Source organism: Hypanus sabinus, chromosome 6 (genome assembly GCF_030144855.1).
Source record: "Hypanus sabinus isolate sHypSab1 chromosome 6, sHypSab1.hap1, whole genome shotgun sequence".
In the NCBI taxonomy this organism is placed as follows: Eukaryota; Metazoa; Chordata; class Chondrichthyes; order Myliobatiformes; family Dasyatidae; genus Hypanus; species Hypanus sabinus.
Window position 1 is genome coordinate 144,687,032 of NC_082711.1, and position 27,801 is coordinate 144,714,832.

General features: G+C 40.6%; 1 protein-coding gene across 1 annotated transcript in view; it reads right to left on the minus strand.

Annotated features, from left to right (window-relative positions):
- Nucleotides 1-27,801, minus strand: part of elna (elastin a) — a 230,028-nt gene that overhangs the window by 136,932 nt on the left and 65,295 nt on the right. The window contains exons 10-12 of the mRNA XM_059973126.1: nucleotides 25,440-25,484; nucleotides 24,698-24,733; nucleotides 22,680-22,727 (exon numbers count right to left, since the gene is read on the minus strand). Of these exons, the coding sequence (XP_059829109.1) occupies nucleotides 22,680-22,727; nucleotides 24,698-24,733; nucleotides 25,440-25,484 (129 nt within the window). The remainder of the gene's footprint in view (nucleotides 1-22,679; nucleotides 22,728-24,697; nucleotides 24,734-25,439; nucleotides 25,485-27,801) is intronic.

Below are 27,801 nucleotides of genomic sequence, written 5' to 3' on the forward strand. Positions count from 1 at the left end.
GCCGTGTCGTGTTTCTATCCTCTCCTCACTCCTTACCTATTTCTTCAGTCCCCAATTCCCTTTCTCCTGTCCACCATTTCATATTTCCCCTTTCTTACATCCCAATCCCCTTGCTCCCATTCTTCCTCCCGAGTCTCCTGATCTCAGTCTCTCTCTTGTAGGATGACATGGTAGTGAAGTGGCTAGTGCAATCGCTTTACAGCATGAACAGACACCGATCGGGGTTCGATTCCTTACGTTGTCTGTAAGGAGTCTGCACCTTCACCCAGTGACCACATGGGATACCACCAGGTGACCCCACATGTCAAAGTCCGATGGTTAGGGTTAGGGATAGTAAGCTGTGGGCATGCTGGTTGGGCCCCAGTGATACTGTAATTGATACGTTACCGGGCTGGCAACTGTAAATCTGGGTTCAAATCTTACCTGTGCATCTGAGGATCTTAAACTGTTAATGATCTAGATTCCAGAGAACTTTTTTTATGCCTTGGCCTTCATCAGTCAAAGTAATGAGTACAGAAGTTGGGAAGTTATCTTGGTGTTATAACGAGACATTAGTTGGGTGTAATTTGGAGAATTTTATCCAGTTCTGGTCACCTACCTACAGGTAAGATTTACAAGGAACTTGCTAAAACTTGAGGATCTGAGTTATAGAGAAAGGTTGAATAGGTTAGGAGTTTATTCCCTAGAGTGTAAAGAATGAGGGGAGAGTTGGTAGAGGTATAAAAATTTATGAAGGGTATAGGTAGGTTAAATTCAAGTAGGCTTTTTCCAGTGAGGTTGGGTGAGACATGTGTTAAGGGTATAAGGTAACATTATTAAGGGGAACATGAGGTGGAACCTCTTCACTCAGAGGGTGGTGAGAGTGTGGAATCAGCTGCCAGCAGAAATAGTGGGTGCAGGTTTGATTTTATCATTAAGGAGTAATTTGAATAGGTGCATTGATATTCTGAGGGTGGGGGGTTATGGAGGGCTATGGCACTGGTGCAGATTGATGGGACGGCAGATAAACAGTTCAGCATGGACTAGATGTGCCGTAGTCCGTGTTTCAGTGTTGTTGTGTTTTATAACTCAATGTCTCATCTTTCCACACTGGCTCTGCTTAGTCCACATCCATCTATCTATTCTCACATATGCAGGACCTCCTTTTGTGCTATCCTTCTCCTCTCTTGTGTACAACATCATCTCCTCTCAGGCTCTTCCACACCTCTTCTGCTATCCCTTTCTCCTCCTCTTTGTTCCCTCCCTTCCTCTTCGCACTTCCTGCTGCCCCTCTCAGTTTTTCACTTTTGCCCTCAAACCCTCTCAGCTATTTGCTTGCATCATTAATATTCCTTTCCATTTTCCTCTCTCTCGCTTTCCACTCTGCTTATTAATACAGAAATATTTTCATATTAAACACCTTTTAACAGATTTACCTGCATATTTAGCAGCCTTGGCCGCTGCATATCCTCCTGAAATGACAGAAATTGACAATTTATGATAGAAATCACCAGCATTTTGACTTTAACATCAAAATATACCTCAGCATTTCCACCTTGCTTTTACATTCCAGTCTTCTTGAAATTAACATCAACATTGCATTTCCCTTGACCTTTAGGGAATCTTCCACGAGGACACCCAAGTCCCTTTGCACATCCGATTTCCCCTTTTACTCCCCATTTAGAAAATAGTCCATGCAGGGTAATATGATGACATATCTGTGGTGAGCTGCCATCAATTATTTTGTATATTTCTGCAATTTAAGGACTTTATGTATCTATACCTGAGGAAAGAATTCCTGAAGTTACTGTGAGCTTGCAGCCAATAAATCTGTTAGGCCCTCTGCTCTCAGACACTGCTTGACGTCTACAACAGTCATAGGCATTTCCTAAGCCCAACAACTTTGTCAAAAGGTAGAACTGGAGATGGCTTGCTTCCGTTAAAAGCTAATGTCACAGAACTCTTACTGGCGTGTGTATATTATCCAACTGGGACTCACAAGGGCCCCGATCCAGGCAGGGCCTTGCTAACAAGGTTCAGCAGGGTTTTGGTTATCTGTGAATCTGAACCAAATAAATGCATTACAATTTATTATGTAGAGATGGCGAATTCCAGCACAGATTACCTGGAACACCTCCTGGAATGGCTCCCGGAACGCCTCCAGGTACAGCACCTGAAATGGTATAGAGGAGCATTATTCATGTTAAAATATTAAATTAACCCAAGTGAAGTTCTAGCTATTGATGTAAACACAGTAAGTATTATTACAATTCCATGTATGGGGATGATTTGCTGTTTCCATTTCTATTAAGAACTGAATAAAGAGCATAACAAGGACACAATAGGGTCTTTTAAGATACCCCTCGACAGGTACATGGAGCTCAGAAAAATAGAGGGCTATGGGTAAATCCAGGTAATTTCTAAGGTAAGGACATGTTGGGCCAGCTTTGTGGGCCTGTAATGTGGTTTAGGTTTTCTATGTTTCTATGAATCGTTTATTCCAGTTTTGTCCATTAGTCATTATTAAATGTGACCGAAAATCTATGCATATTTAATGAATTAATTGTGCATGTTAAGAGCAAATAAATTGCAGAAGTCTTGAAAAAGACAGTATAGTGTTTATTTTTCTTTATGCAGATCATATACAGTTCATTGTCTGGGAGGCTAGATTTTCTTAAATATGCAGTACCTCCTTTTGTGCTATCCCTCTCCTCTCCTGGGCACAATATCTCCTGTCGGGCTCTTCCACACCTCTGCTGCTCTCCCTTTCCTCTCCTTTTTGTTCTCTCCCTTCCTCCTCACACTCCCTGCTCCACCTCTCCCTTTTTCACTTTTGCCCTCACACCCATTTGCTTGCATCAAAAATACTCCTCTCCATTTTCCTCCTTCTTCCTTTCTACTCTGCTTATTTGTACAGAAATATTTTCATGTTAAACACCTTTAGCAGATTTACCTGCATATTTAGCAGCTTTGGCAGCTGCATATCCTCCTGAAATGACAGAGGTTGACAATTTATGGCAGGGATCACCAGCATTTTGACTTTAACATCAACAGGTACCTCAGCATTTCCACCTTGCTTTTACATTCCAGTCCTCTTGAAATTAATGTCAACATTGCATTTCCCTTCCTTACTACCAACTCAACCTGCAAGTTGACCTTAAGCGAATCTTCCACAAGGACAGTCAAGTTCTTTTGCTTGTCCAGTTTCTGCATTCAATCTCCATTTAGAAATTAGTCTATGCACCAACATGATGACATTCCTGAGGTGAGCTGCCATCAATTATATTTGCATATTCCTGCAATTTAAGGAATTTACGTATCTATACCTGAGCAAAGAATTCCTGAAGTTTCTGTGAGATTGCAGCCAATAAATCTGTTTGGGCATTTTGCTCCTGGTCTGCACTTGACGTCTGCGATATTCATCAGCCTTTCCCAAGCTCAACAACTTTGTGAAAAGGCATATCTTGAGGTGACTTACTGTCTGGTAAAAGTTACTGTGACAGAGTTCTTACTGATTTGTGTAAATTATCCATTTGGGACACACAAGGGATTGCAAATGAGGATCAGGAAATTTTTGGTTATCTGTGAATCTGAAACAGATAATGCATTGCAATTTATTGTTCAGCGATGGCAAATTCCAGCGCAGATTACCTGGAACACCTCCTGGAATGGCTCCCGGTACACCTCCAGGTACAGCACCTGAAATGGCGTAAAGGAGAATTATACTCATTAAAATATTAAATAAACCCAAGTGAAGTTGTATTTTGTTGATGTAAATACAGAAAGTATCACTACAATTCCAATCACAAGGATAATTTGCTGTTGCCATTTCGATTAAGAACAGAATAAAGAGTGTAACGAGGAATTGTTTGTTCTGAAGTTGTTGATTCAACAGTATTAAATGTGACTGAAAATCAATGCATATTTAATGACTTCATTGTGCATGTTAAATTGCAGAGGTTTTGAAATATAATGTGTTTATTTTGTCTTATGCATATCATATACAGTTGATTATCTGGGAGGCTGGATATTCACACATCACCTGCCAAAGGACATTGAAATGCAATCCCTCTCTTTCCATAGATGCTGTCTGACCTGCTGAATTCTCCTGGTTTTATGTTTATTAATCTCAGATTTCCAATCACTTCAGGTTTCTTTTTAATTTTCCCTTTTAGTCATTGACTCCTGCAGATGCTCAATTTGGCCGTGTCGTGTTTCTATCCTCTCCTCACTCCTTACCTATTTCTTCAGTCCCCAATTCCCTTTCTCCTGTCCACCATTTCATATTTCCCCTTTCTTACATCCCAATCCCCTTGCTCCCATTCTTCCTCCCGAGTCTCCTGATCTCAGTCTCTCTCTTGTAGGATGACATGGTAGTGAAGTGGCTAGTGCAATCGCTTTACAGCATGAACAGACACCGATCGGGGTTCGATTCCTTACGTTGTCTGTAAGGAGTCTGCACCTTCACCCAGTGACCACATGGGATACCACCAGGTGACCCCACATGTCAAAGTCCGATGGTTAGGGTTAGGGATAGTAAGCTGTGGGCATGCTGGTTGGGCCCCAGTGATACTGTAATTGATACGTTACCGGGCTGGCAACTGTAAATCTGGGTTCAAATCTTACCTGTGCATCTGAGGATCTTAAACTGTTAATGATCTAGATTCCAGAGAACTTTTTTTATGCCTTGGCCTTCATCAGTCAAAGTAATGAGTACAGAAGTTGGGAAGTTATCTTGGTGTTATAACGAGACATTAGTTGGGTGTAATTTGGAGAATTTTATCCAGTTCTGGTCACCTACCTACAGGTAAGATTTACAAGGAACTTGCTAAAACTTGAGGATCTGAATTATAGAGAAAGGTTGAATAGGTTAGGAGTTTATTCCCTAGAGTGTAAAGAATGAGGGGAGAGTTGGTAGAGGTATAAAAATTTATGAAGGGTATAGGTAGGTTAAATTCAAGTAGGCTTTTTCCAGTGAGGTTGGGTGAGACATGTGTTAAGGGTATAAGGTAACATTATTAAGGGGAACATGAGGTGGAACCTCTTCACTCAGAGGGTGGTGAGAGTGTGGAATCAGCTGCCAGCAGAAATAGTGGGTGCAGGTTTGATTTTATCATTAAGGAGTAATTTGAATAGGTGCATTGATATTCTGAGGGTGGGGGGTTATGGAGGGCTATGGCACTGGTGCAGATTGATGGGACGGCAGATAAACAGTTCAGCATGGACTAGATGTGCCGTAGTCCGTGTTTCAGTGTTGTTGTGTTTTATAACTCAATGTCTCATCTTTCCACACTGGCTCTGCTTAGTCCACATCCATCTATCTATTCTCACATATGCAGGACCTCCTTTTGTGCTATCCTTCTCCTCTCTTGTGTACAACATCATCTCCTCTCAGGCTCTTCCACACCTCTTCTGCTATCCCTTTCTCCTCCTCTTTGTTCCCTCCCTTCCTCTTCGCACTTCCTGCTGCCCCTCTCAGTTTTTCACTTTTGCCCTCAAACCCTCTCAGCTATTTGCTTGCATCATTAATATTCCTTTCCATTTTCCTCTCTCTCGCTTTCCACTCTGCTTATTAATACAGAAATATTTTCATATTAAACACCTTTTAACAGATTTACCTGCATATTTAGCAGCCTTGGCCGCTGCATATCCTCCTGAAATGACAGAAATTGACAATTTATGATAGAAATCACCAGCATTTTGACTTTAACATCAAAATATACCTCAGCATTTCCACCTTGCTTTTACATTCCAGTCTTCTTGAAATTAACATCAACATTGCATTTCCCTTGACCTTTAGGGAATCTTCCACGAGGACACCCAAGTCCCTTTGCACATCCGATTTCCCCTTTTACTCCCCATTTAGAAAATAGTCCATGCAGGGTAATATGATGACATATCTGTGGTGAGCTGCCATCAATTATTTTGTATATTTCTGCAATTTAAGGACTTTATGTATCTATACCTGAGGAAAGAATTCCTGAAGTTACTGGGAGCTTGCAGCCAATAAATCTGTTAGGCCCTCTGCTCTCAGACACTGCTTGACGTCTACAACAGTCATAGGCATTTCCTAAGCCCAACAACTTTGTCAAAAGGTAGAACTGGAGATGGCTTGCTTCCGTTAAAAGCTAATGTCACAGAACTCTTACTGGCGTGTGTATATTATCCAACTGGGACTCACAAGGGCCCCGATCCAGGCAGGGCCTTGCTAACAAGGTTCAGCAGGGTTTTGGTTATCTGTGAATCTGAACCAAATAAATACATTACAATTTATTATGTAGAGATGGCGAATTCCAGCACAGATTACCTGGAACACCTCCTGGAATGGCTCCCGGAACGCCTCCAGGTACAGCACCTGAAATGGTATAGAGGAGCATTATTCATGTTAAAATATTAAATTAACCCAAGTGAAGTTCTAGCTATTGATGTAAACACAGTAAGTATTATTACAATTCCATGTATGGGGATGATTTGCTGTTTCCATTTCTATTAAGAACTGAATAAAGAGCATAACAAGGACACAATAGGGTCTTTTAAGATACCCCTCGACAGGTACATGGAGCTCAGAAAAATAGAGGGCTATGGGTAAATCCAGGTAATTTCTAAGGTAAGGACATGTTGGGCCAGCTTTGTGGGCCTGTAATGTGGTTTAGGTTTTCTATGTTTCTATGAATCGTTTATTCCAGTTTTGTCCATTAGTCATTATTAAATGTGACCGAAAATCTATGCATATTTAATGAATTAATTGTGCATGTTAAGAGCAAATAAATTGCAGAAGTCTTGAAAAAGACAGTATAGTGTTTATTTTTCTTTATGCAGATCATATACAGTTCATTGTCTGGGAGGCTAGATTTTCTTAAATATGCAGTACCTCCTTTTGTGCTATCCCTCTCCTCTCCTGGGCACAATATCTCCTGTCGGGCTCTTCCACACCTCTGCTGCTCTCCCTTTCCTCTCCTTTTTGTTCTCTCCCTTCCTCCTCACACTCCCTGCTCCACCTCTCCCTTTTTCACTTTTGCCCTCACACCCATTTGCTTGCATCAAAAATACTCCTCTCCATTTTCCTCCTTCTTCCTTTCTACTCTGCTTATTTGTACAGAAATATTTTCATGTTAAACACCTTTAGCAGATTTACCTGCATATTTAGCAGCTTTGGCAGCTGCATATCCTCCTGAAATGACAGAGGTTGACAATTTATGGCAGGGATCACCAGCATTTTGACTTTAACATCAACAGGTACCTCAGCATTTCCACCTTGCTTTTACATTCCAGTCCTCTTGAAATTAATGTCAACATTGCATTTCCCTTCCTTACTACCAACTCAACCTGCAAGTTGACCTTAAGCGAATCTTCCACAAGGACAGTCAAGTTCTTTTGCTTGTCCAGTTTCTGCATTCAATCTCCATTTAGAAATTAGTCTATGCACCAACATGATGACATTCCTGAGGTGAGCTGCCATCAATTATATTTGCATATTCCTGCAATTTAAGGAATTTACGTATCTATACCTGAGCAAAGAATTCCTGAAGTTTCTGTGAGATTGCAGCCAATAAATCTGTTTGGGCATTTTGCTCCTGGTCTGCACTTGACGTCTGCGATATTCATCAGCCTTTCCCAAGCTCAACAACTTTGTGAAAAGGCATATCTTGAGGTGACTTACTGTCTGGTAAAAGTTACTGTGACGGAGTTCTGACTGATTTGTGTAAATTATCCATTTGGGACACACAAGGGATTGCAAATGAGGATCAGGAAATTTTTGGTTATCTGTGAATCTGAAACAGATAATGCATTGCAACTTATTGTTCAGAGATGGCAAATTCCAGCGCAGAATACCTGGAACACCTCCTGGAATGGCTCCCGCTACACCTCCAGGTACAGCACCTGAAATGGCGTAAAGGAGAGTTATACTCATTAAAATATTAAATAAACCCAAGTGAAGTTGTATTTTGTTGATGTAAATACAGTAAGTATCACTACAATTCCAATCACAAGGATAATTTGCTGTTGCCATTTCGATTAAGAACAGAATAAAGAGTGTAACGAGGAATTGTTTGTTCTGAAGTTGTTGATTCAACAGTATTAAATGTGACTGAAAATCAATGCATATTTAATGACTTCATTGTGCATGTTAAATTGCAGAGGTTTTGAAATATAATGTGTTTATTTTGTCTTATGCATATCATATACAGTTGATTATCTGGGAGGCTGGATATTCACACATCACCTGCCAATGGGCATTGAAATGCGCTCCCTCTCTTTCCATAGATGCTGTCTGACCTGCTGAATTCTCCTGGTTTTATGTTTATTAATCTCAGATTTCCAATCACTTCAGGTTTCTTTTTAATTTTCCCTTTTAGTCATTGACTCCTGCAGATGCTCAATTTGGCCGTGTCGTGTTTCTATCCTCTCCTCACTCCTTACCTATTTCTTCAGTCCCCAATTCCCTTTCTCCTGTCCACCATTTCATATTTCCCCTTTCTTACATCCCAATCCCCTTGCTCCCATTCTTCCTCCCGAGTCTCCTGATCTCAGTCTCTCTCTTGTAGGATGACATGGTAGTGAAGTGGCTAGTGCAATCGCTTTACAGCATGAACAGACACCGATCGGGGTTCGATTCCTTACGTTGTCTGTAAGGAGTCTGCACCTTCACCCAGTGACCACATGGGATACCACCAGGTGACCCCACATGTCAAAGTCCGATGGTTAGGGTTAGGGTGAGTAAGCTGTGGGCATGCTGGTTGGGCCCCAGTGATACTGTAATTGATACGTTACCGGGCTGGCAACTGTAGATCTGGGTTCAAATCTTACCTGTGCATCTGAGGATCTTAAACTGTTAATGATCTAGATTCCAGAGAACTTTTTTTATGCCTTGGCCTTCATCAGTCAAAGTAATGAGTACAGAAGTTGGGAAGTTATCTTGGTGTTATAACGAGACATTAGTTGGGTGTAATTTGGAGAATTTTATCCAGTTCTGGTCACCTACCTACAGGTAAGATTTACAAGGAACTTGCTAAAACTTGAGGATCTGAGTTATAGACAAAGGTTGAATAGGTTAGGAGTTTATTCCCTAGAGTGTAAAGAATGAGGGGAGAGTTGGTAGAGGTATAAAAATTTATGAAGGGTATAGGTAGGTTAAATTCAAGTAGGCTTTTTCCAGTGAGGTTGGGTGAGACTAAACTAGAGGTCATGTGTTAAGGGTATAAGGTAACATTATTAAGGGGAACATGAGGTGGAACTTCTTCACTCAGAGGGTGGTGAGAGTGTGGAATCAGCTGCCAGCAGAAATAGTGGGTGCAGGTTTGATTTTATCATTAAGGAGTAATTTGAATAGGTGCATTGATATTCTGAGGGTGGGGGGTTATGGAGGGCTATGGCACTGGTGCAGATTGATGGGACGGCAGATAAACAGTTCAGCATGGACTAGATGTGCCGTAGTCCGTGTTTCAGTGTTGTTGTGTTTTATAACTCAATGTCTCATCTTTCCACACTGGCTCTGCTTAGTCCACATCCATCTATCTATTCTCACATATGCAGGACCTCCTTTTGTGCTATCCTTCTCCTCTCTTGTGTACAACATCATCTCCTCTCAGGCTCTTCCACACCTCTTCTGCTATCCCTTTCTCCTCCTCTTTGTTCCCTCCCTTCCTCTTCGCACTTCCTGCTGCCCCTCTCAGTTTTTCACTTTTGCCCTCAAACCCTCTCAGCTATTTGCTTGCATCATTAATATTCCTTTCCATTTTCCTCTCTCTCGCTTTCCACTCTGCTTATTAATACAGAAATATTTTCATATTAAACACCTTTAACAGATTTACCTGCATATTTAGCAGCCTTGGCCGCTGCATATCCTCCTGAAATGACAGAAATTGACAATTTATGATAGAAATCACCAGCATTTTGACTTTAACATCAAAATATACCTCAGCATTTCCACCTTGCTTTTACATTCCAGTCTTCTTGAAATTAACATCAACATTGCATTTCCCTTGACCTTTAGGGAATCTTCCACGAGGACACCCAAGTCCCTTTGCACATCCGATTTCCCCTTTTACTCCCCATTTAGAAAATAGTCCATGCAGGGTAATATGATGACATATCTGTGGTGAGCTGCCATCAATTATTTTGTATATTTCTGCAATTTAAGGACTTTATGTATCTATACCTGAGGAAAGAATTCCTGAAGTTACTGTGAGCTTGCAGCCAATAAATCTGTTAGGCCCTCTGCTCTCAGACACTGCTTGACGTCTACAACAGTCATAGGCATTTCCTAAGCCCAACAACTTTGTCAAAAGGCAGAACTGGAGATGGCTTGCTTCCGTTAAAAGCTAATGTCACAGAACTCTTACTGGCGTGTGTATATTATCCAACTGGGACTCACAAGGGCCCCGATCCAGGCAGGGCCTTGCTAACAAGGTTCAGCAGGGTTTTGGTTATCTGTGAATCTGAACCAAATAAATGCATTACAATTTATTATGTAGAGATGGCAAATTCCAGCACAGATTACCTGGAACACCTCCTGGAATGGCTCCCGGAACGCCTCCAGGTACAGCACCTGAAATGGTACAGAGGAGCATTATTCATGTTAAAATACTAAATTAACCCAAGTGAAGTTCTAGCTATTGATGTAAACACAGTAAGTATTATTACAATTCCATGTATGGGGATGATTTGCTGTTTCCATTTCTATTAAGAACTGAATAAAGAGCATAACAAGGACACAATAGGGTCTTTTAAGATACCCCTCGACAGGTACATGGAGCTCAGAAAAATAGAGGGCTATGGGTAAATCCAGGTAATTTCTAAGGTAAGGACATGTTGGGCCAGCTTTGTGGGCCTGTAATGTGGTTTAGGTTTTCTATGTTTCTATGAATCGTTTATTCCAGTTTTGTCCATTAGTCATTATTAAATGTGACCGAAAATCTATGCATATTTAATGAATTAATTGTGCATGTTAAGAGCAAATAAATTGCAGAAGTCTTGAAAAAGACAGTATAGTGTTTATTTTTCTTTATGCAGATCATATACAGTTCATTGTCTGGGAGGCTAGATTTTCTTAAATATGCAGTACCTCCTTTTGTGCTATCCCTCTCCTCTCCTGGGCACAATATCTCCTGTCGGGCTCTTCCACACCTCTGCTGCTCTCCCTTTCCTCTCCTTTTTGTTCTCTCCCTTCCTCCTCACACTCCCTGCTCCACCTCTCCCTTTTTCACTTTTGCCCTCACACCCATTTGCTTGCATCAAAAATACTCCTCTCCATTTTCCTCCTTCTTCCTTTCTACTCTGCTTATTTGTACAGAAATATTTTCATGTTAAACACCTTTAGCAGATTTACCTGCATATTTAGCAGCTTTGGCAGCTGCATATCCTCCTGAAATGACAGAGGTTGACAATTTATGGCAGGGATCACCAGCATTTTGACTTTAACATCAACAGGTACCTCAGCATTTCCACCTTGCTTTTACATTCCAGTCCTCTTGAAATTAATGTCAACATTGCATTTCCCTTCCTTACTACCAACTCAACCTGCAAGTTGACCTTAAGCGAATCTTCCACAAGGACAGTCAAGTTCTTTTGCTTGTCCAGTTTCTGCATTCAATCTCCATTTAGAAATTAGTCTATGCACCAACATGATGACATTCCTGAGGTGAGCTGCCATCAATTATATTTGCATATTCCTGCAATTTAAGGAATTTACGTATCTATACCTGAGCAAAGAATTCCTGAAGTTTCTGTGAGATTGCAGCCAATAAATCTGTTTGGGCATTTTGCTCCTGGTCTGCACTTGACGTCTACGATATTCATCAGCCTTTCCCAAGCTCAACAACTTTGTGAAAAGGCATATCTTGAGGTGACTTACTGTCTGGTAAAAGTTACTGTGACGGAGTTCTGACTGATTTGTGTAAATTATCCATTTGGGACACACAAGGGATTGCAAATGAGGATCAGGAAATTTTTGGTTATCTGTGAATCTGAAACAGATAATGCATTGCAACTTATTGTTCAGAGATGGCAAATTCCAGCGCAGAATACCTGGAACACCTCCTGGAATGGCTCCCGCTACACCTCCAGGTACAGCACCTGAAATGGCGTAAAGGAGAATTATACTCATTAAAATATTAAATAAACCCAAGTGAAGTTGAATTTTGTTGATGTAAATACAGTAAGTATCACTACAATTCCAATCACAAGGATAATTTGCTGTTTCCATTTCGATTAAGAACAGAATAAAGAGTGTAACGAGGAATTGTTTGTTCTGGAGTTGTCAATTCATCAGTATTAAATGTGACTGAAAATCAATGCATATTTAATGACTTAATCGTGCATGTTAAGTTGCAGAGGTTTTTAAATATAAAGTGTTTATTTTGCCTTATGTATATCATATACAGTTGATTATCTGGGAGGCTGGATATTCACACATCACCTGCCAAAGCGCATTGAAATGCGCTCCTCCTCTTTCCATAGATGCTGTCTGACCTGCTGAATGCTCCTGAAGTTTTATGTTTATTCACCTCAGATTTCCAATCACTTCAGGTTTCTTTTTAATTTTCCCTTTTAGTCATCGACTCCTGCAGATGCTCAATTTGGCCGTGTCGTGTTTCTATCCTCTCCTTACTCCTTACCTATTTCTTCAGTCCCCAATTCTCTTTCTCCTGTCCACCATTTTTATTTCCCCTTTCTCACATCCCAATCCCCTTGCTCCCATTCTTGCTCCTGAATCTCCTGATCTCAGTCTCTCTCTTGTAGGATGACATGGTAGTGAAGTGGCTAGTGCAATCGCTTTACAGCATGAACAGACACCGATCAGGGTTCGATTCCTTATGTTGTCTGTAAGGAGTCTGCACCTTCACCCAGTGACCACATGGGATTCCACCCGATGTCCCCACAAACCAAAGTCCGATGGTTAGGGTTAGGGTGAGTAAGCTGTGGGCATGCTGGTTGGGACCCAGTGATACTGTAATTGATACGTTACCGGGCTGGCAACTGTAGATCTGGGTCCAAATCTTACCTGTGCATCTGAGGATCTTAAACTGTTGATGATCTAGATTCCAGAGAACTTTTTTTATGCCTTGGCCTTCATCAGTCAAAGTAATGAGTACAGAAGTTGGGAAGTTATCTTGGTGTTATAACGAGACATTAGTTGGGCGTAATTTGGAGAATTTGATCCAGTTCTGGTCACATACATACAGGTAAGATTTACAAGGAACTTGCTAAAACTTGAGGATCTGAGTTATAGAGAAAGGTTGAATAGGTTAGGAGTTTATTCCCTAGAGTGTAAAGAATGAGGGGAGAGTTGGTAGAGGTATAAAGATTTATGAAGGGTATAGGTAGGTTAAATTCAAGTAGGCTTTTTGCAGTGAGGTTGGGTGAGACTAAACTAGAGGTCATGTGTTAAGGGTATAAGGTAACATTATTAAGGGGAACATGAGGTGGAACTTCTTCACTCAGAGGGTGGTGAGAGTGTGGAATCAGATGCCAGCAGAAATAGTGGGTGCAGGTTTGATTTTATCATTAAGGAGTAATTTGAATAGGTGCATTGATATTCTGTGGGTGGGGGGTCATGGAGGGCTATGGCACTGGTGCAGATTGATGGGACTTGGCAGATAAATAGATCAGCATGGACTAGATGTGCCGTAGTCTGTGTTCTTGTGTTGTTGTATTCTATAACTCCATGTCTCTTGTCTTCTCACACTTCTTCTAGTTAGTCCACATCCATCCATGTATTCTCACATATTCAGTACCTCCTTTTGTGTTATCCCTCTCCTTTCCTGTGCACAATATGTCCTCTCAGACTCTTCCACATCTCTCCTGCTCTCCCTTTCTCCTCCTCTTTGTTCGCTCCCTTCCTCCTCACATTCCTGCTCCCCTCTCAGTTTTTCACTTTTGCCCTCAAACCCTCTCAGCCGTTTGCTTGCATCAATAATATTCCTCTCCATTTTCCGCTCTCTCGCTTTCCACTCTGCTTATTAGTACAGAAATATTTGCATTTTAAACACCTTTAACAGATTTACCTGCATATTTAGCAGCCTTGGCAGCTGCATATCCTCCTGAAATGACAGAGATTGACAATTTATGACAGAAATCACCAGCATTTTGACTTTAACATCAAAATATACCTCAGCATTTCCACCTTGCTTTTACATTCCAGTCCTCTTGAAATTAATGTCAACATTGCATTTCCCTTCCTTATTACCTACTCAACCTGCAATTGGACCTGTCGGGACCTTCCACGAAGACATACAATTTCTGAATTTATTCCCCATTTAGAAAATGGTCCATGCATCATAATATGATGACATATCTATGGTGAGCTGCCGTCAATTATTTTGTATATTCCTGCAACTTATTGACTTTATGTATCAATACCTGAGGAAAGAATTCCTGAAGTTACTGTGAGATTGCAGCCAATAAATCTGTCAAGCACTCTGCTCTCAGATGCTGCTTGACATATACGGCAGTCATAAGCATTTCCTATGTCAAAAGGCATAACTGGAGATGGGTTGCTTCTTTTAAAAGTTAATGTCACAGAACTCTTACTGGCTTGTGTATATTATCCAATTGGGATTTACAAGGGCCCTGATCCAGGCAGAGCCTTGCCAAGGAGGTTCAGGAGATTTTTGGTTATCTGTGATTCTGAACCAAATAAACACATTGCAATTTATTATGCGGAGATGGCAAATTTCAGCACAGATTACCTGGAACACCTCCTGGAATGGCTCCCGGTACACCTCCAGGTACAGCACCTGAAATGGCGTAAAGGAGAGTTATACTCATTGAAATATTAAATAAATCCAAGTGAAGTTCTAGCTTATTGATGTAAACACAGTAAGTATCATTACAATTCCACGCATGGGGATGATTTGCTCTTTCCATTTCTATTAAGAAGAGAATAAAGAGCATAACAAGGATGTGATAGGGTCTTTTAAGAGACCCCTGGACAGGTACATGGAGCTCAGAAAAATAGAGGGCTATGGGTAACCCTAGGTAATTTCTAAGGTAAGGACATGCTGGGCCAGCTTTGTGGGCTGAAGGGCCTGTGTTGTGCTGTAAGTTTTCTATGTTTCTCTGAATTGTTTATTCTAGTTGTGTCTGTTATTCAGTATTAAATGTGAATGAAAATCAATGCATATCTAATGAAATAATTGTGCATGTTAATAGCAAACAATTTGTGGAAGTTTTGAAAAATATAGTGCTTATTTTGCCTTTTGCAGGTCATACACAGTTCATTGTCTTGGAGGCTAGATATTCACACATCACCTGCCAAAGGACATTGACATATACTCCCTTTCTTTCCATAGATGCTGTCTGACCTGCTGAATGCTTGTGAGGTTTTATGTTTCTTTACCTCAGCTTTCCAATAACTTCAGGTTTTCTTTTTAATTTTCCCTTTTAGTCATTGACTCCTGCAGATGCTCAATTTGCAGAAGTCATGTGTCTATCTCTTTCTTACTTCTTACCTATCTCTTCAGTCCCCAATTCCCTTTCTCCTGTCTACTATTTCATATTTCCCCTTTCTTACATCCCAATCCCCTTGCTCCCATTCTTGCTCCTGATCTCAGTCTCTCTCTTGTAGGATGACATGGTAGTGTTGTGGCTAGTGCAATCACTTTACAGCAAGAACAGACATCGATCAGGGTTCAATTCCTGACATTGTTTGTAAGGAGTTTGCACCTTTCCCCAGTGACCACGTGGGTTTCCACCAGGTGCTCCCACAAACCAAAGACCTATGGTTAAAGTTAAGGAGAGGGTCAGTAATGTGGGCTTACTATTTGGGCTCTGGTGATGGTGGAATTGATAAGTCACCAAGATGGTAACCGTAGACCTGGGTTCAAATCTTACTTGCACAACTGAAGAACTTGAACTGTTAATGACCTGGATTCTAATTTTTCTCAGGTGAACTTTTTGTGCATTAGCCTTTATCAATGAAAAATATTGAATGCAGGAGTTGGGAAGTTATGTTGAAATTGTACCAGACTTTGGTGAGGCCTGATTTGGATTATTGTGTGTAGACCTGGTCACCTACTTACAGCAAAGATATCAGTAAGATTGAACAAGTGCAGAGACAATTTACTAGGCTGTTGCTGGAGCTTGAGGTTGTGTATTAAAGTGAAAGGTTGAATAGGTTAGGACTTCATTCCCTTGGACATAGGAGAATGGGGGGCGATTTGATAGAGGTATACAAAATTATGAAGGCTATAGGTAGGGTAAATTGAAGCAGGCAAGACTAGAACTCTAGGTCATGGGTTATGGATGTAAGGTGAAAAGTTCATGGAGAACATAAGGTGGAACACTTTCACTCAGAGGGTGGTAAGATTGTCAGAAGAAGTAGTGGATACAGATTTCAACATTTAAGAAAAATGTGAATAAGTGCATGCATGGGGGTGGGGGGGTATGGCCCTGATGCAGATTAATGAAACTAGGCAAACAAACAGTTCAACATCGATGAGATGGGAAGAAGACCTGTTTCTATGTTGTAGTGTTCTATAACTCAATGACTCCTGTCTTCCCACGCTGGCTTTCCTTTGTCCACATCCATTCATCTGTTCTTAAATATGCAGTACCTCCTTTGTGCTATCCCTCTCCTCTCCTGTGCACAATATCTCCTCTCAGGCTCTTTCACACCTCTCCTGCTCTGCCTTTCCCCTCCTCTTCGTTCTCTCCCTTCTGCCTCGTGCTCCCTGCTCCCTCTCTCCCTTTTTCACTTTTGCCCTCAAACCCTCTCAGCTGTTTGCTTGCATGAAAAATACTCCTCTCCATTTTCCTCTTTATCCTTTCTACTCTGCTTATCCGTACAGAAAAATTTAAAGGTTAAACGCCTTTAGCAGATTTACCTGCATATTTAGCAGCTTTGGCAGCTGCATATCCTCCTGAAATGACAGAGGTCGACAACTTATGACAGGGATCACCAGCATTTTGACTTTGATAGGTACCTCATCCTTTCCTCCTTGCTTTTACATTCCAGTCCTCTTGAAATTAATGTCAACATTGCATTTCCCTTCCTTACTACCAACTCAACCAGCAGTTTGACATTTAGGGAATCTTCCACAAGGACAGTCAAGTCCCCCTGCTCACCCAGTTTCTGTATTCATTCCCCATTTAAAAATAGTTTTGCATCATAACATGATGACATTTCTGAGGTGAGCAGCTATCAATTATTTTTGTGTGTTTCTGCAATTTAAGGACTTTACGTATCTATACCTGAGCAAAGAATTCCTGAAGTTTCTGTGAGATTGCAGCCAGTAAATCAGTTTGGGCATTTTGCTCCTGGTCTGAGCTTGAAGTCTACAAATTTAATAAACATTTCCTGAGCTCAACAACTTTGTCAAATGGCATATCTAGAGATGGCTTACTTCCATTAAAAGTTAATGTGACAGAGCTCTTTCTGGCTTGTGTTTATTATGTAACTGGGACTCACAAGGCATCTGATCCTGGTAGAGCCTAACTAATGAGGTTCAGGAGATTTTTGGTTATCTGTGAATCTGAACCAAATAAACACATTACAATTTATTATGTAGAGATGGCAAATTCCAGCACAGATTACCTGGAACACCTCCCGGTACACCTCCAGGTACAGCACCTGAAATGGCATAAGGCAGAGTTATATTTATTTAGGTATGACAATAACCCAGGCGAAGTTCTAGCTTATTGATGTAAACACAGCAAGTATCACTACAATCCCCATCACGGGGATGATTTGCTGTTTCCATTTCTATTAAGAACAGAATAAAAAGCATAACAAGGGATCATTTATTCTGGTTTTGTCAATTAATCAGTGTTAAATGCCACTGAAGATCAATGCATATTTAATGAATTAATTGTGCATGTTAACAGCAAATAAATAGCAGAAGTTTTGAAATATGAAGTGTTCATTTTGCCTTATGCAGGTCATATACAGTTGATTATCTGGGATACTGGATATTCACACATCACCTGCCAAAGGACATTGAAATGCACTCCCTCTCTTTCCATAGATGCTGTCTGACCTGCTGAGCACTTCTGAGGCTTTATATTTCTTTACCTCAGATTTCCAATAACTTCAGGTTTCTTTTTCATTTTCCCTTTTAGTCATCACCTCCTGCCGATGCTCAATTTGCCCATGTCATGTTTCTACCTTCTCCTCACTCCTTACCTATTCTTTCAGTCCCCGATTCACTTTCTCCGTCCACCATTTCATATCTCCCCTTACCTACATCCCAATCCCCTTCATCCCATTCTTGCTTCCGAGTCTCCTGATCTCAGTCTCTCTCTTGTAGGATGACATGGTAGTGAAGTGGCTAGTGCAATCGCTTTACAGCATGAACAGTCACCGATCAGGGTTTGATTCCTGACATTGTCTGTAAGGAGTCTGCACCTTCACCCAGTGACCACATGGGATTCCACCAGGTGCTCCTCAAAGCAAAGACCTATGGTTAGAGTTAGGGAGAGTGTTAGTAAGTTGTTGGCTTGCTCTTTGGGCTCTGGTGATGGTGCAATTGATAAGTCACGGTAGACATGGATTCAAATCTTACCTACACAACTGAAGAACCTGAACAGTTAATGACCTGGATTCTAATTTGTGCATCGGCCTTCATAAATTAAAAGTATTGAGTGCAGGAGTTATGAAGTTATGTTGAAATTGTACAAGACTTTGGTGAGGCCTAATTTGGAGTATTGCACATAGTTCTGGTCACGTACCTAGAGCAAAGATATCAATAAGATTGAACGAATGCAGAGACAATTTACAAGGATGTTGTTGGAACTTGAAGTCCTGAATTAAGGCTAAAGTTTGAATAGGTTAGGACTTCATTCCCTAGACCATATGAGAATAGGGCATGCAATCTGATAAAGCTGTACAAAATTTTGAGGGGTATAGATGGGGTAAATTAAAGCAGGCAAGACTATAACTAGAACTAGAGGTCATGGGTTATGCGTGTAAGGTGAAAAGTTTAAGGAGAACATAAGGTGGAACATTTTCACTCAGAGGGTGGTAAGAGTGTGGAATGAACTGTCAGAAGAAGTAGTGGATGCAGATTTCAACACTGAAGAGAAATTTGAATAGCTGCTTGGATAGGGAGGGGGGGGGGGGCGGTTATGGTCCTGATGCCGATTGATGGGACTGGGCAGACAAATAGTTCAACATGCACAAGGTGGGCCGAAGGACCTGTTTCTGTGCTGTAGTGTTCTATGACTCGATGACTCTTGTCTTCCCACGCTGGATCTGCTTAGTCCACATCAATTCCTCTATTCTTCCAACAGCAGGACCTCCTTTAGGGTTCTCTCTTTGCATCTCATGTACACAATATCACCTCTCAGCCTTTTCCATACCCCTCAGCCTTTCTTTTTCCCCTCCTTTATTCACTTCCTTCCTCCTCTCTCTCCCTGTTCCTTGTCTCTCATTTTCATTGTATCCCTCATTCTCTCACAGCTGGTTGCTTGCAACAAAAATACTCCTCTCCATTTTCCTCTTTCTTTTTTTCTACCCTGCTTATGAGTACAGAAATATTTTCATGTTAAACACCTTTAATAGATTTACCTGCATATTTGGCAGCTGCATATCCACCTGAAATGACAGAAATTGACAATTTATGACAGAAATCACCAGCATTTTGACTTTAACATCAACATATACCTCAGCATTTCCTCCTTGCTTTTACATTCCAGTCCTCTTGAAATTAATGTCAACATTGAATTTTCCTTCCTTGCTGCCAACTCAACCTGCAAGTTGCAAGTGGACCTGTAGGGATCTTCCATGAGGACACCCAAGTCCCTTTGCACATCCAATTTCTGCATTTACTCCCCATGCAGAAAATAGTCCATGCATCGTAACATGATGACATTTCTGTGATGAGCTGCCATCCATTATATTTGTATGTTCCTGTAATTTCAGGACTTTAAGTATCTGTATCTGAACAAAGGTTTCCTAAAGTTACTGCTAGAATGCAGCCACTCTGCTTTAAGTCGCTGCTTGATGTCTATGACATTCATAAACGTTTCCTAAGCACAATAACTTTGTCAAAAGACATATCTGGCGGTGTGGCTTGCTGTCTGTTAAATGTGTCTGTGACAGGAACCTTACAGTCTTGTCTATGTTATTCAAATGGGACACACAAAGGACTAGATCCTGACAGACTCTTACTAATGAGGTTCAGGAAATTTTTGGTTATCTGAACCAAATAAACGCATTACAACTTATTATTTAGAGATGGCAAATTCCAGTGCAGATTACCTGGAACACCTCCTGGAATGGCTCCCGGTACACCTCCAGGTACAGCACCTGAAATGACATAAAGGAGAGTTCAACTCAGTAATACATTAAATAAACCAAAGTGAAGTTCTATCTTGATAGTAAACACAGTAAACACCTCTTCAATTCCGATCCCCGGACTGAATTGCTATTTTTGTTTGTACCAAGAATAGAATAAAGAGCGTAATGATGAATCAATTATTCTGGGCTGTCAGTTAATCAGTGCTAAATGTGACTGAAAATCAATGTATATTTAACAAAATAGTTGTGCATGTTAACAGCAAATAAATTGCAGAAATATAGACAGCTCATTGTCTGGGAGGCTGGATATCATATATCACCTGCAAAAGGACGTTGAAATGCATTCCCTTTCCATAGATACTATCTGACCTGCTGAGTGTTTCTAACATTGCATGCTTTTTTCCTCAGATATCCAATAACTTCCATTTCTTTTTAATTTTCTCTTTCAGACTTAGAAACCTGAGATGTGCAGACTGAACAGCAGCAGGAGTCAATCTTCCCTTCATTCCTTATCTTCTCTAAACAGTCCCTGGTTCCATTTCTACAGTCTGCCATTTCATAGAAACATAGAAACCTACACACACTACAGACCCTTTGGCCCACAATGTTATGCCAACTACTCTAGAAACTGCTTAGAATTTCCCTACCGCATAGCCCTCTATTTTTCTCAGCTTCACGTACCTATTTGAGAGTGTCTTCAAAGACCCTATTGTATGTGCCTCTACCACCTTTTCTGGTAGTGCAAACAAAAATCAATTATTTTTGTTTATTTTTGCAATTTAATGGTTTTATGCATCTATACCTGAGTAAAGAATTCCTGAAGTTATTGTGAAATTGCAGCCAATAAATCTGTTAGGGCACTCTGTTCTTGGACTCTGCTTGAAGTCTATGACATTCATCAACACTTCCTAAACTCAACCAACGTTGTCAAAAGGCATATCAGGAAATGGCTTGCTGTCGGTTAAAAGTTAATGTGACGGAGCTCTTACTGGGTTGTGTATGTTATCCAATTAGGATACACAAGGACCCAGCTCCTGGTAGAGTCTTGCTATTGAGGTTCAGGAGACCTTTGGATTTCTATGAATCTGAACCAGATAAGTACATTATAATTTATTATTTGGAGATGGTCAACGAGCTGCAGATTACCTGGAACACCTTGAATGGCTCCTGGAACACCTCCAGGTACAGCACCTGAAATGGCATAAACTAGAGTTATATTCATTAAAATATTTAGGAAACCTAAGTAAAGTTCTAGCTTATTGATGTAAACACAGCAAGTATCACTACAATTCCAAACACAGGGATGATTTTTTTGTATTTCTAACAAGAACAAAGAGCAGAATGTGGAATCATTTATTCTGAATTGTCAGTTAATCACTGCTAAATGTGACTGAAAATCAATGCATGTTTAATTAAATAATTATGCATGTTAACAAGAAATAAAGTGCAGATGCTTAAAAAAGTCTTTATTTTGCCTTATGCAGATTATATGTAGTTCATCTCTCTCCTCCTCTCCTGTGCACAATATCTCTTTCAGGCTCCTCCACACATCTCTGGCTCTCCCTATTCTCCTCCCCTTTGTTCCCTCCCTTTCTCCTGTCACTCCCTGCTCCTCCTCTCATTTTCACTTTATTCCTTATTCTCTCACAGCTGTTGGCTTATATCTAAAATTCTCTTCTCCCTTCTCCTCTTTATTTCTACCTGCTTATTAGTACAGAAATATTTTCCAGTTAAAGACCTTTAACAGATTTACCTGCATATTTGGCAGCTTTGGCAGCTGCATATCCTCCTGAAATGACAGAGATTGACAATTTACGACAGAGATCACCAGCATTTTGACTTTATCATCAACATGTGCCTCAGCATTTCCTCCCTGCTTTTACATTCCAGTCCGCTTGAAATTAATGTCAACATTGCATTTCCCTTCCTTACTAACAACTCAACCTGCAGTTTGACCTTTTGGGAATCTTCCACAAGGACAGTCAAGTCCATTTGCTCATCCAGTTTCTGCATTCAATCCCCATTTAGAAATTCGTCCATGCATCATAAAGTGATAACATTTCTGTGGTGAGCTGCAATCAATCATTTTGTATTTCAGGACTTCAGGACTACGATTTCAGGACTTTATGTATCGGTACCTGAACAAAGGATTCCTAAAGTTACTTATAGATACCAGCCAACAAATCTGTCTGGGCACTCTGCTTGATGTCTAAGCATTTCTTAAGCCCAACAACTTTGTCAAAAGGCATAACTGGAGATGGTTTGCTTCTGTTAAATGCTAATATCACAGAACTCTTACTGGCTTGTGTATATTATCCAACTGGGACTCACAAGGGCCCTGATCCAGGCAGAGCCTTACTAATGAGGTTCAGGAAATTTTTGGTTATCTGTGAATCTGAACCAAATAAATACATTGCAATTTATTATTCAGATTTTGACTGCAAATTCCAGCACAGATTACCTGGAACACCTCCTGGAACGGCTCCCGGTACACCTCCAGGTACAGCACCTGAAATGGCGTAAAGGAGAGTTACACTCATTGAAATATTACATTAAACCAAGCGAAGTTCTAGCTTATTGATGTAAACACAGTAAATATCACCACAATTCCAATCATAGGATCAAATTGCTGTTTTCATTGGTGTGAAGAACAGAATAAACAGGAGTCGTTTATTCTGGGGTTGTCAATTAATCACTGCTAAATATGACTGAAAATCAATGCATGTTTAATTAATTGTGTATGTTAACAGCAAATAAATTGCAGAAGCTTAGAAAATAGTGCTTATTTTGGCTTATGCAGATCATACACTGGTCATTGTCTGGGAGGCTGGATATTCACACATCACTTACCAAAGGACATTTAAATACTTACTTTCTCTTTCCAAAGATGTTATCTGACCTGCTGAGTGTTTCCAACATTGTATATTTTTCCCCTCAGATTTCCAGTAGCCTCTATTTTCTTTTAAATCTTCTCTTTTTAGACTTTGACTGTGCTGTTTCAATATGCCCATGTCACATTCTATCTGTCCCTCACACCTCACTTACTCCACACAGTCCCTGGTTCCCTTTCCCTTGTCTGCCATTTCATATATCCCCTTTCTTACACGCCCATTCCCCTTGCTCCCTTTCTTGCTCCTGAGTCTCCTGATCTCAGTCTACCTCTTGTAGGGTGACATGGTAGTGAAGTGGCTAGTGTAATCACTTACAGCAAGAACAGTCACCGATCAGGGTTCAATTCCTGCCATTGTCTGTAAGGAGTTTGCACCTTCACCCAGTGACTACATGGCTTTCCACCAGGAGCTCCTACAAACCAAAGTCCGATGGTTAGGGTTAGGGTTAGAGTTGGTAAGTTGTGGGCATGCTACTTGGGCCCTGGTGATGGTGCGACTGGTAAATTCCCGGGCTGGCAACTATAGACCTGGGTTCAAATCTTATTTGCGCATTTGAAGATTTTAAACACTTAGTAACCTAGATTCTGATTTTCCTCAAGAGAACTTCTAGCGTATTGGCCTTCATTGATCAAAATAACGAGTACAGAATTGGGAAAGTTATGTTGAAGTTGCACAAGACCTTAGTGAGGTCTAATTTGGAGCATTGTGTGTACAGTTCAGGTCACCTACCTACAGGTAAGATATCAATAAGATTGAAAGAATGTGGAGAATATCTATAAGGATGTTGCTAAAACTTGAGGATCTATGTTGTAGGAAAAGGGTGAATAGGTTAGGACTTTATTCCATAGAGTATAGGGGAATGAGGGGGGAGTTGATAGAGGTATACACAATTATGAAGGGTATGGGTAGGGTAAGTTCAAGCAGGCTCCAGTGAGGTTGGGTGAGACTAGAACTAGAGGTCACGGGTAAAGGGTATAAGGTGAAATGTTTGAGAGAAACATGAGGTAGACCTTCTTCACTCAGAGGGTGATGAGAGTGTGGAATAAGCTGCCAGTAGAAATAGTGGATGCAGGTTCGATTTCAACATTTAAAAGAAATTTGATTTGGTGCATTAATATTCGGGGGGGGGGGGGGTGTGGTTGATGGTGGTTTGGAGGGCTATAGTACGGGTCCGGATTGATGGGACTTGGCAGATAAACAGTTCAGCATGGACTAGATGGGCCTTAGTCTGTATTTCCGTGTTGTCGTGCTCTATGACTCGATGTCTCTTGTCTTCCCACGCTGGCTCTGCTTAGTCCACATCCATCCATGTATTCTTGCATATGCAGTTATCCCTCTCCTCTCCTGGGCACAATATCTCCTCTCAGGCTCTTCCACACCTCTCCTGCTCTCCCTTTCCCCTCCTCTTTGTTCTCTCCCTTCCTCCTCACACTCCCTGCTCCTCCTTTCCCATTTTCACTTTCACCTAATTCCCTCACAGTTCTTTACTTGCATCAAAAATACCACTCTCCATTTTCCTCTTTTTTGCTGTCTACTGTGTCTATTAGTACAGAAATATTTTCATGTTAAACACCTTTAGCAGATTTACCTGCATATTTAGCAGCTTTGGCAGCTGCATATCCTCCTGAAATGACAGAGGTTGACAATTTATGGCAGGGATCACCAGCATTTTGATTTTATCATCAACAGGTACCTCAGCATTTCCTTCTTGCTTTTACATTCCAGTCCTCTTGAAATTAATGTCAACATTGCATTTCCCTTCCTTACTGCCAACTCAACCTGCAATTTGACATTTAGGGAACCTTTCATGCGGACAGCCAAGTCCCTTTGCTCATCCAATTTCTGCATTCACTTCCCATTTAGAAAATAGTCCATGCATCATAACATGATGACATTTCTGTGGTGAGTTGTCATCAATTTTTTAAATATTTCTGTATTTTTTTATTTTTCTGCTATTTCAAGACTTTATATATTTGTATCTGAGCAAAGAATTCCTAAAGTTAGTGTTTTCCTAAGGATTCCTAAATATTGCAGCCAAAAAATCTGCCCTTGGTCTCTGCTTCAAGTCTATGACATTTGATAAGCATTTCCTAGGCTGAACAACTTTGTCAAATGACATATCAGGAGGTGTAGCTTGCTGTCTGTGAAAAGTTAATGTGACAGAACTCTTACTGGCTTTTGTATATTATCCAATTGGGGGTATGAGGGCCCAGATCCAGACAGAGCCTTGCTAAGGAGGGTCAGGAGATTTTGTTTTTATCTGTGAATCTGAACCAGATAAATGCATCACAATTTATTATGTAGAGATGGCAAATTGCAGTGCAGATTACCTGGAACACCTTGAACAGCTCCAGGGCCGCCTCCAGGTACACCACCTGAAATGACAAAAGACCATAAGGTACCGGAGCAGAATTAGGCCAATTGGCCCATCAAACCTGTTCTGCCATTTTTCCTCTCATCCCTAATTTCCTGTCTTCCCCCCATATCCCTTCATGCCCGTATCAATTAACGGTCTATCAACGTCTGCCTTAAATATATATGAAGACTTGGTCTCCACAGCGACCTGTCGCTAAGAATTCCACAGATTCACCACTCTCTAGCTACAGAAATTCCTCCTCATCTCCATTCTAAAAAGGACACCACTCTATTCTGAGGCTATATTTCTGGTCTTAAAATCTCCCATCACAGGAAACATCCTCTCCACGTCCACTCTATCAAGGCCTTTCACCATTCAATAGGTTTCAATCAGGTCACCTCTCAATCTTATGAATTCCAGTGAATACAGGCCCAGAGCCATCAAGTACTCAATACTGAATTATTTTTGTGAACCTCCTTTGAACCTTCTCTAATTTCAATACATCCTTTCTAAGATAAAGGACCCAAAGCTACTCACAGTACAGTACTGCAAATGAGGCCTCACTAGTGCTTTATAAAGTTTCAACATCACATCCTTGCTTTTATATTCTAGTCCTCTTGAAATGATGCTAACATTGCATTTGCCTTCCTCACCACAGACTCAACCTGCAAATTAACCTTTAGGGAATCCTGCACAAGGACTCCCAAGTCCCTTTGCACCTGATTTTTGTATTTTCTCTCCATTTAGAAAATAGATAACCCTTTCATTTCTTCTACCAAAGTGCATGGCCATACACTTCCCGACACTGTATTCCACCTTCCACTTCATTGCCCATTCTCCTAATCTATTTAAGTCTTTCTGTGGCTTCTCTACTTCAAAGTTATCTGCTCCTCCATCTATCTTCGTATCATTTGTAAACTTTGCAATAAAAATATCAATCCCATCATCCAAATCATTGACACATAATGATATATATAATAATAAAAATTAAAAAAAATCGGACCCACCACAGACCCTCGTAGTCACTGGTAGCCAACCAGAAAGGGCTCCCTTTATTCCCACTCTTTGCCTCCTGTTAATCAACCACTGCTTTATCCAGGCTAGAATCTTTCTGCTAATACCATGGGTTCATCGCCTTGTCAAAGGCCTTCTGAAAATCCAAGTACACAGCATCAACTGATTTTCCTTTTTCTATCCTGCTTGATATTTCTTCAAATAATTCCAACTGATCCACCGGGCAAGATTTTCCCTGGACGATGTCATGGTGACTACGGCCTAATTTTATCATGTGCTTCCAAGTACCTTGAAACTACATCCTTAACAATTGATTCCAACATCTTCCCAACCACTGAGCTTAAACTAACTAACCTTTAATTTTCATTCCCCTGTCTCTCTTCCCTTCTTGAAGAGTGTAGTGATATTTGCAATTTTCCAGCCTTCTGCAACCATTCCAGAAACTAGTGATTTTTGTAAGATTCTTAGTAATGTCTCCACAATCTCTTCAGCCATCTCTTTCAGAACCCTGGTGCGTACACTATCTGATCCAGGTGACTAATCTACATTCAAAACTTTCAGTTTCCCAAGAATATTTTCCCTAGTAATGGTAACTTCACAGATTCCATGACCTCTGACACCTGGAACTTACACCATACTGCCATTCCACCATAATGTCATCCACAGTAAAGACTAATGCAAAATATTTAGTCAGTTTGTCTGCTATTTCCTTGTCCCCCATTATAACATCTCCAGCATAGTTTTCCAGCAGGCCATATCCACTCTCACCTCTTTTACAGTTTATGTATCTGAAGAAACTTTTTGTATCCTCTTTAATATTATTGGCTAGCTTACTTTCGTTTTGCATCTATACCCTCTTAATCACTGTTTTTACTTGTCCTCTGTTGGTATTTAAAAGTTTCCCAATCCTTCAACTCTCACTAATTGTTACTTTATTATATTCAATTCAATTTCAGTTCAAATTTAATTGTCATTTAACCATACATGAATACTCATGAATACAGCCAAATGAGACAGCGTTGCTCCAGGGTCAAAGTGAAAACAATATCAACAGCTCTCCCTTTGGCTTTTCTGTTGGCTTTGATTTCTCTTATTAGCCACAGTTGTGTCATCTTGCCTTTAGAATACATCTTCCTCTTTGGGATGTTTGTATATATCCTGTGCCTTCAGAATTGTTTCCAGAAATTCCAGCCATTGCTGCCATCTCTCCAGTGTTCTTTTGCAATCTTTTCTGGCTAACTCCTCTCTCATGCCTCTAATTCCCTTTACTCCAGTGTAATACTGATACATCTGATTTTAGTTTCTCCTTATCAAATCGCAGG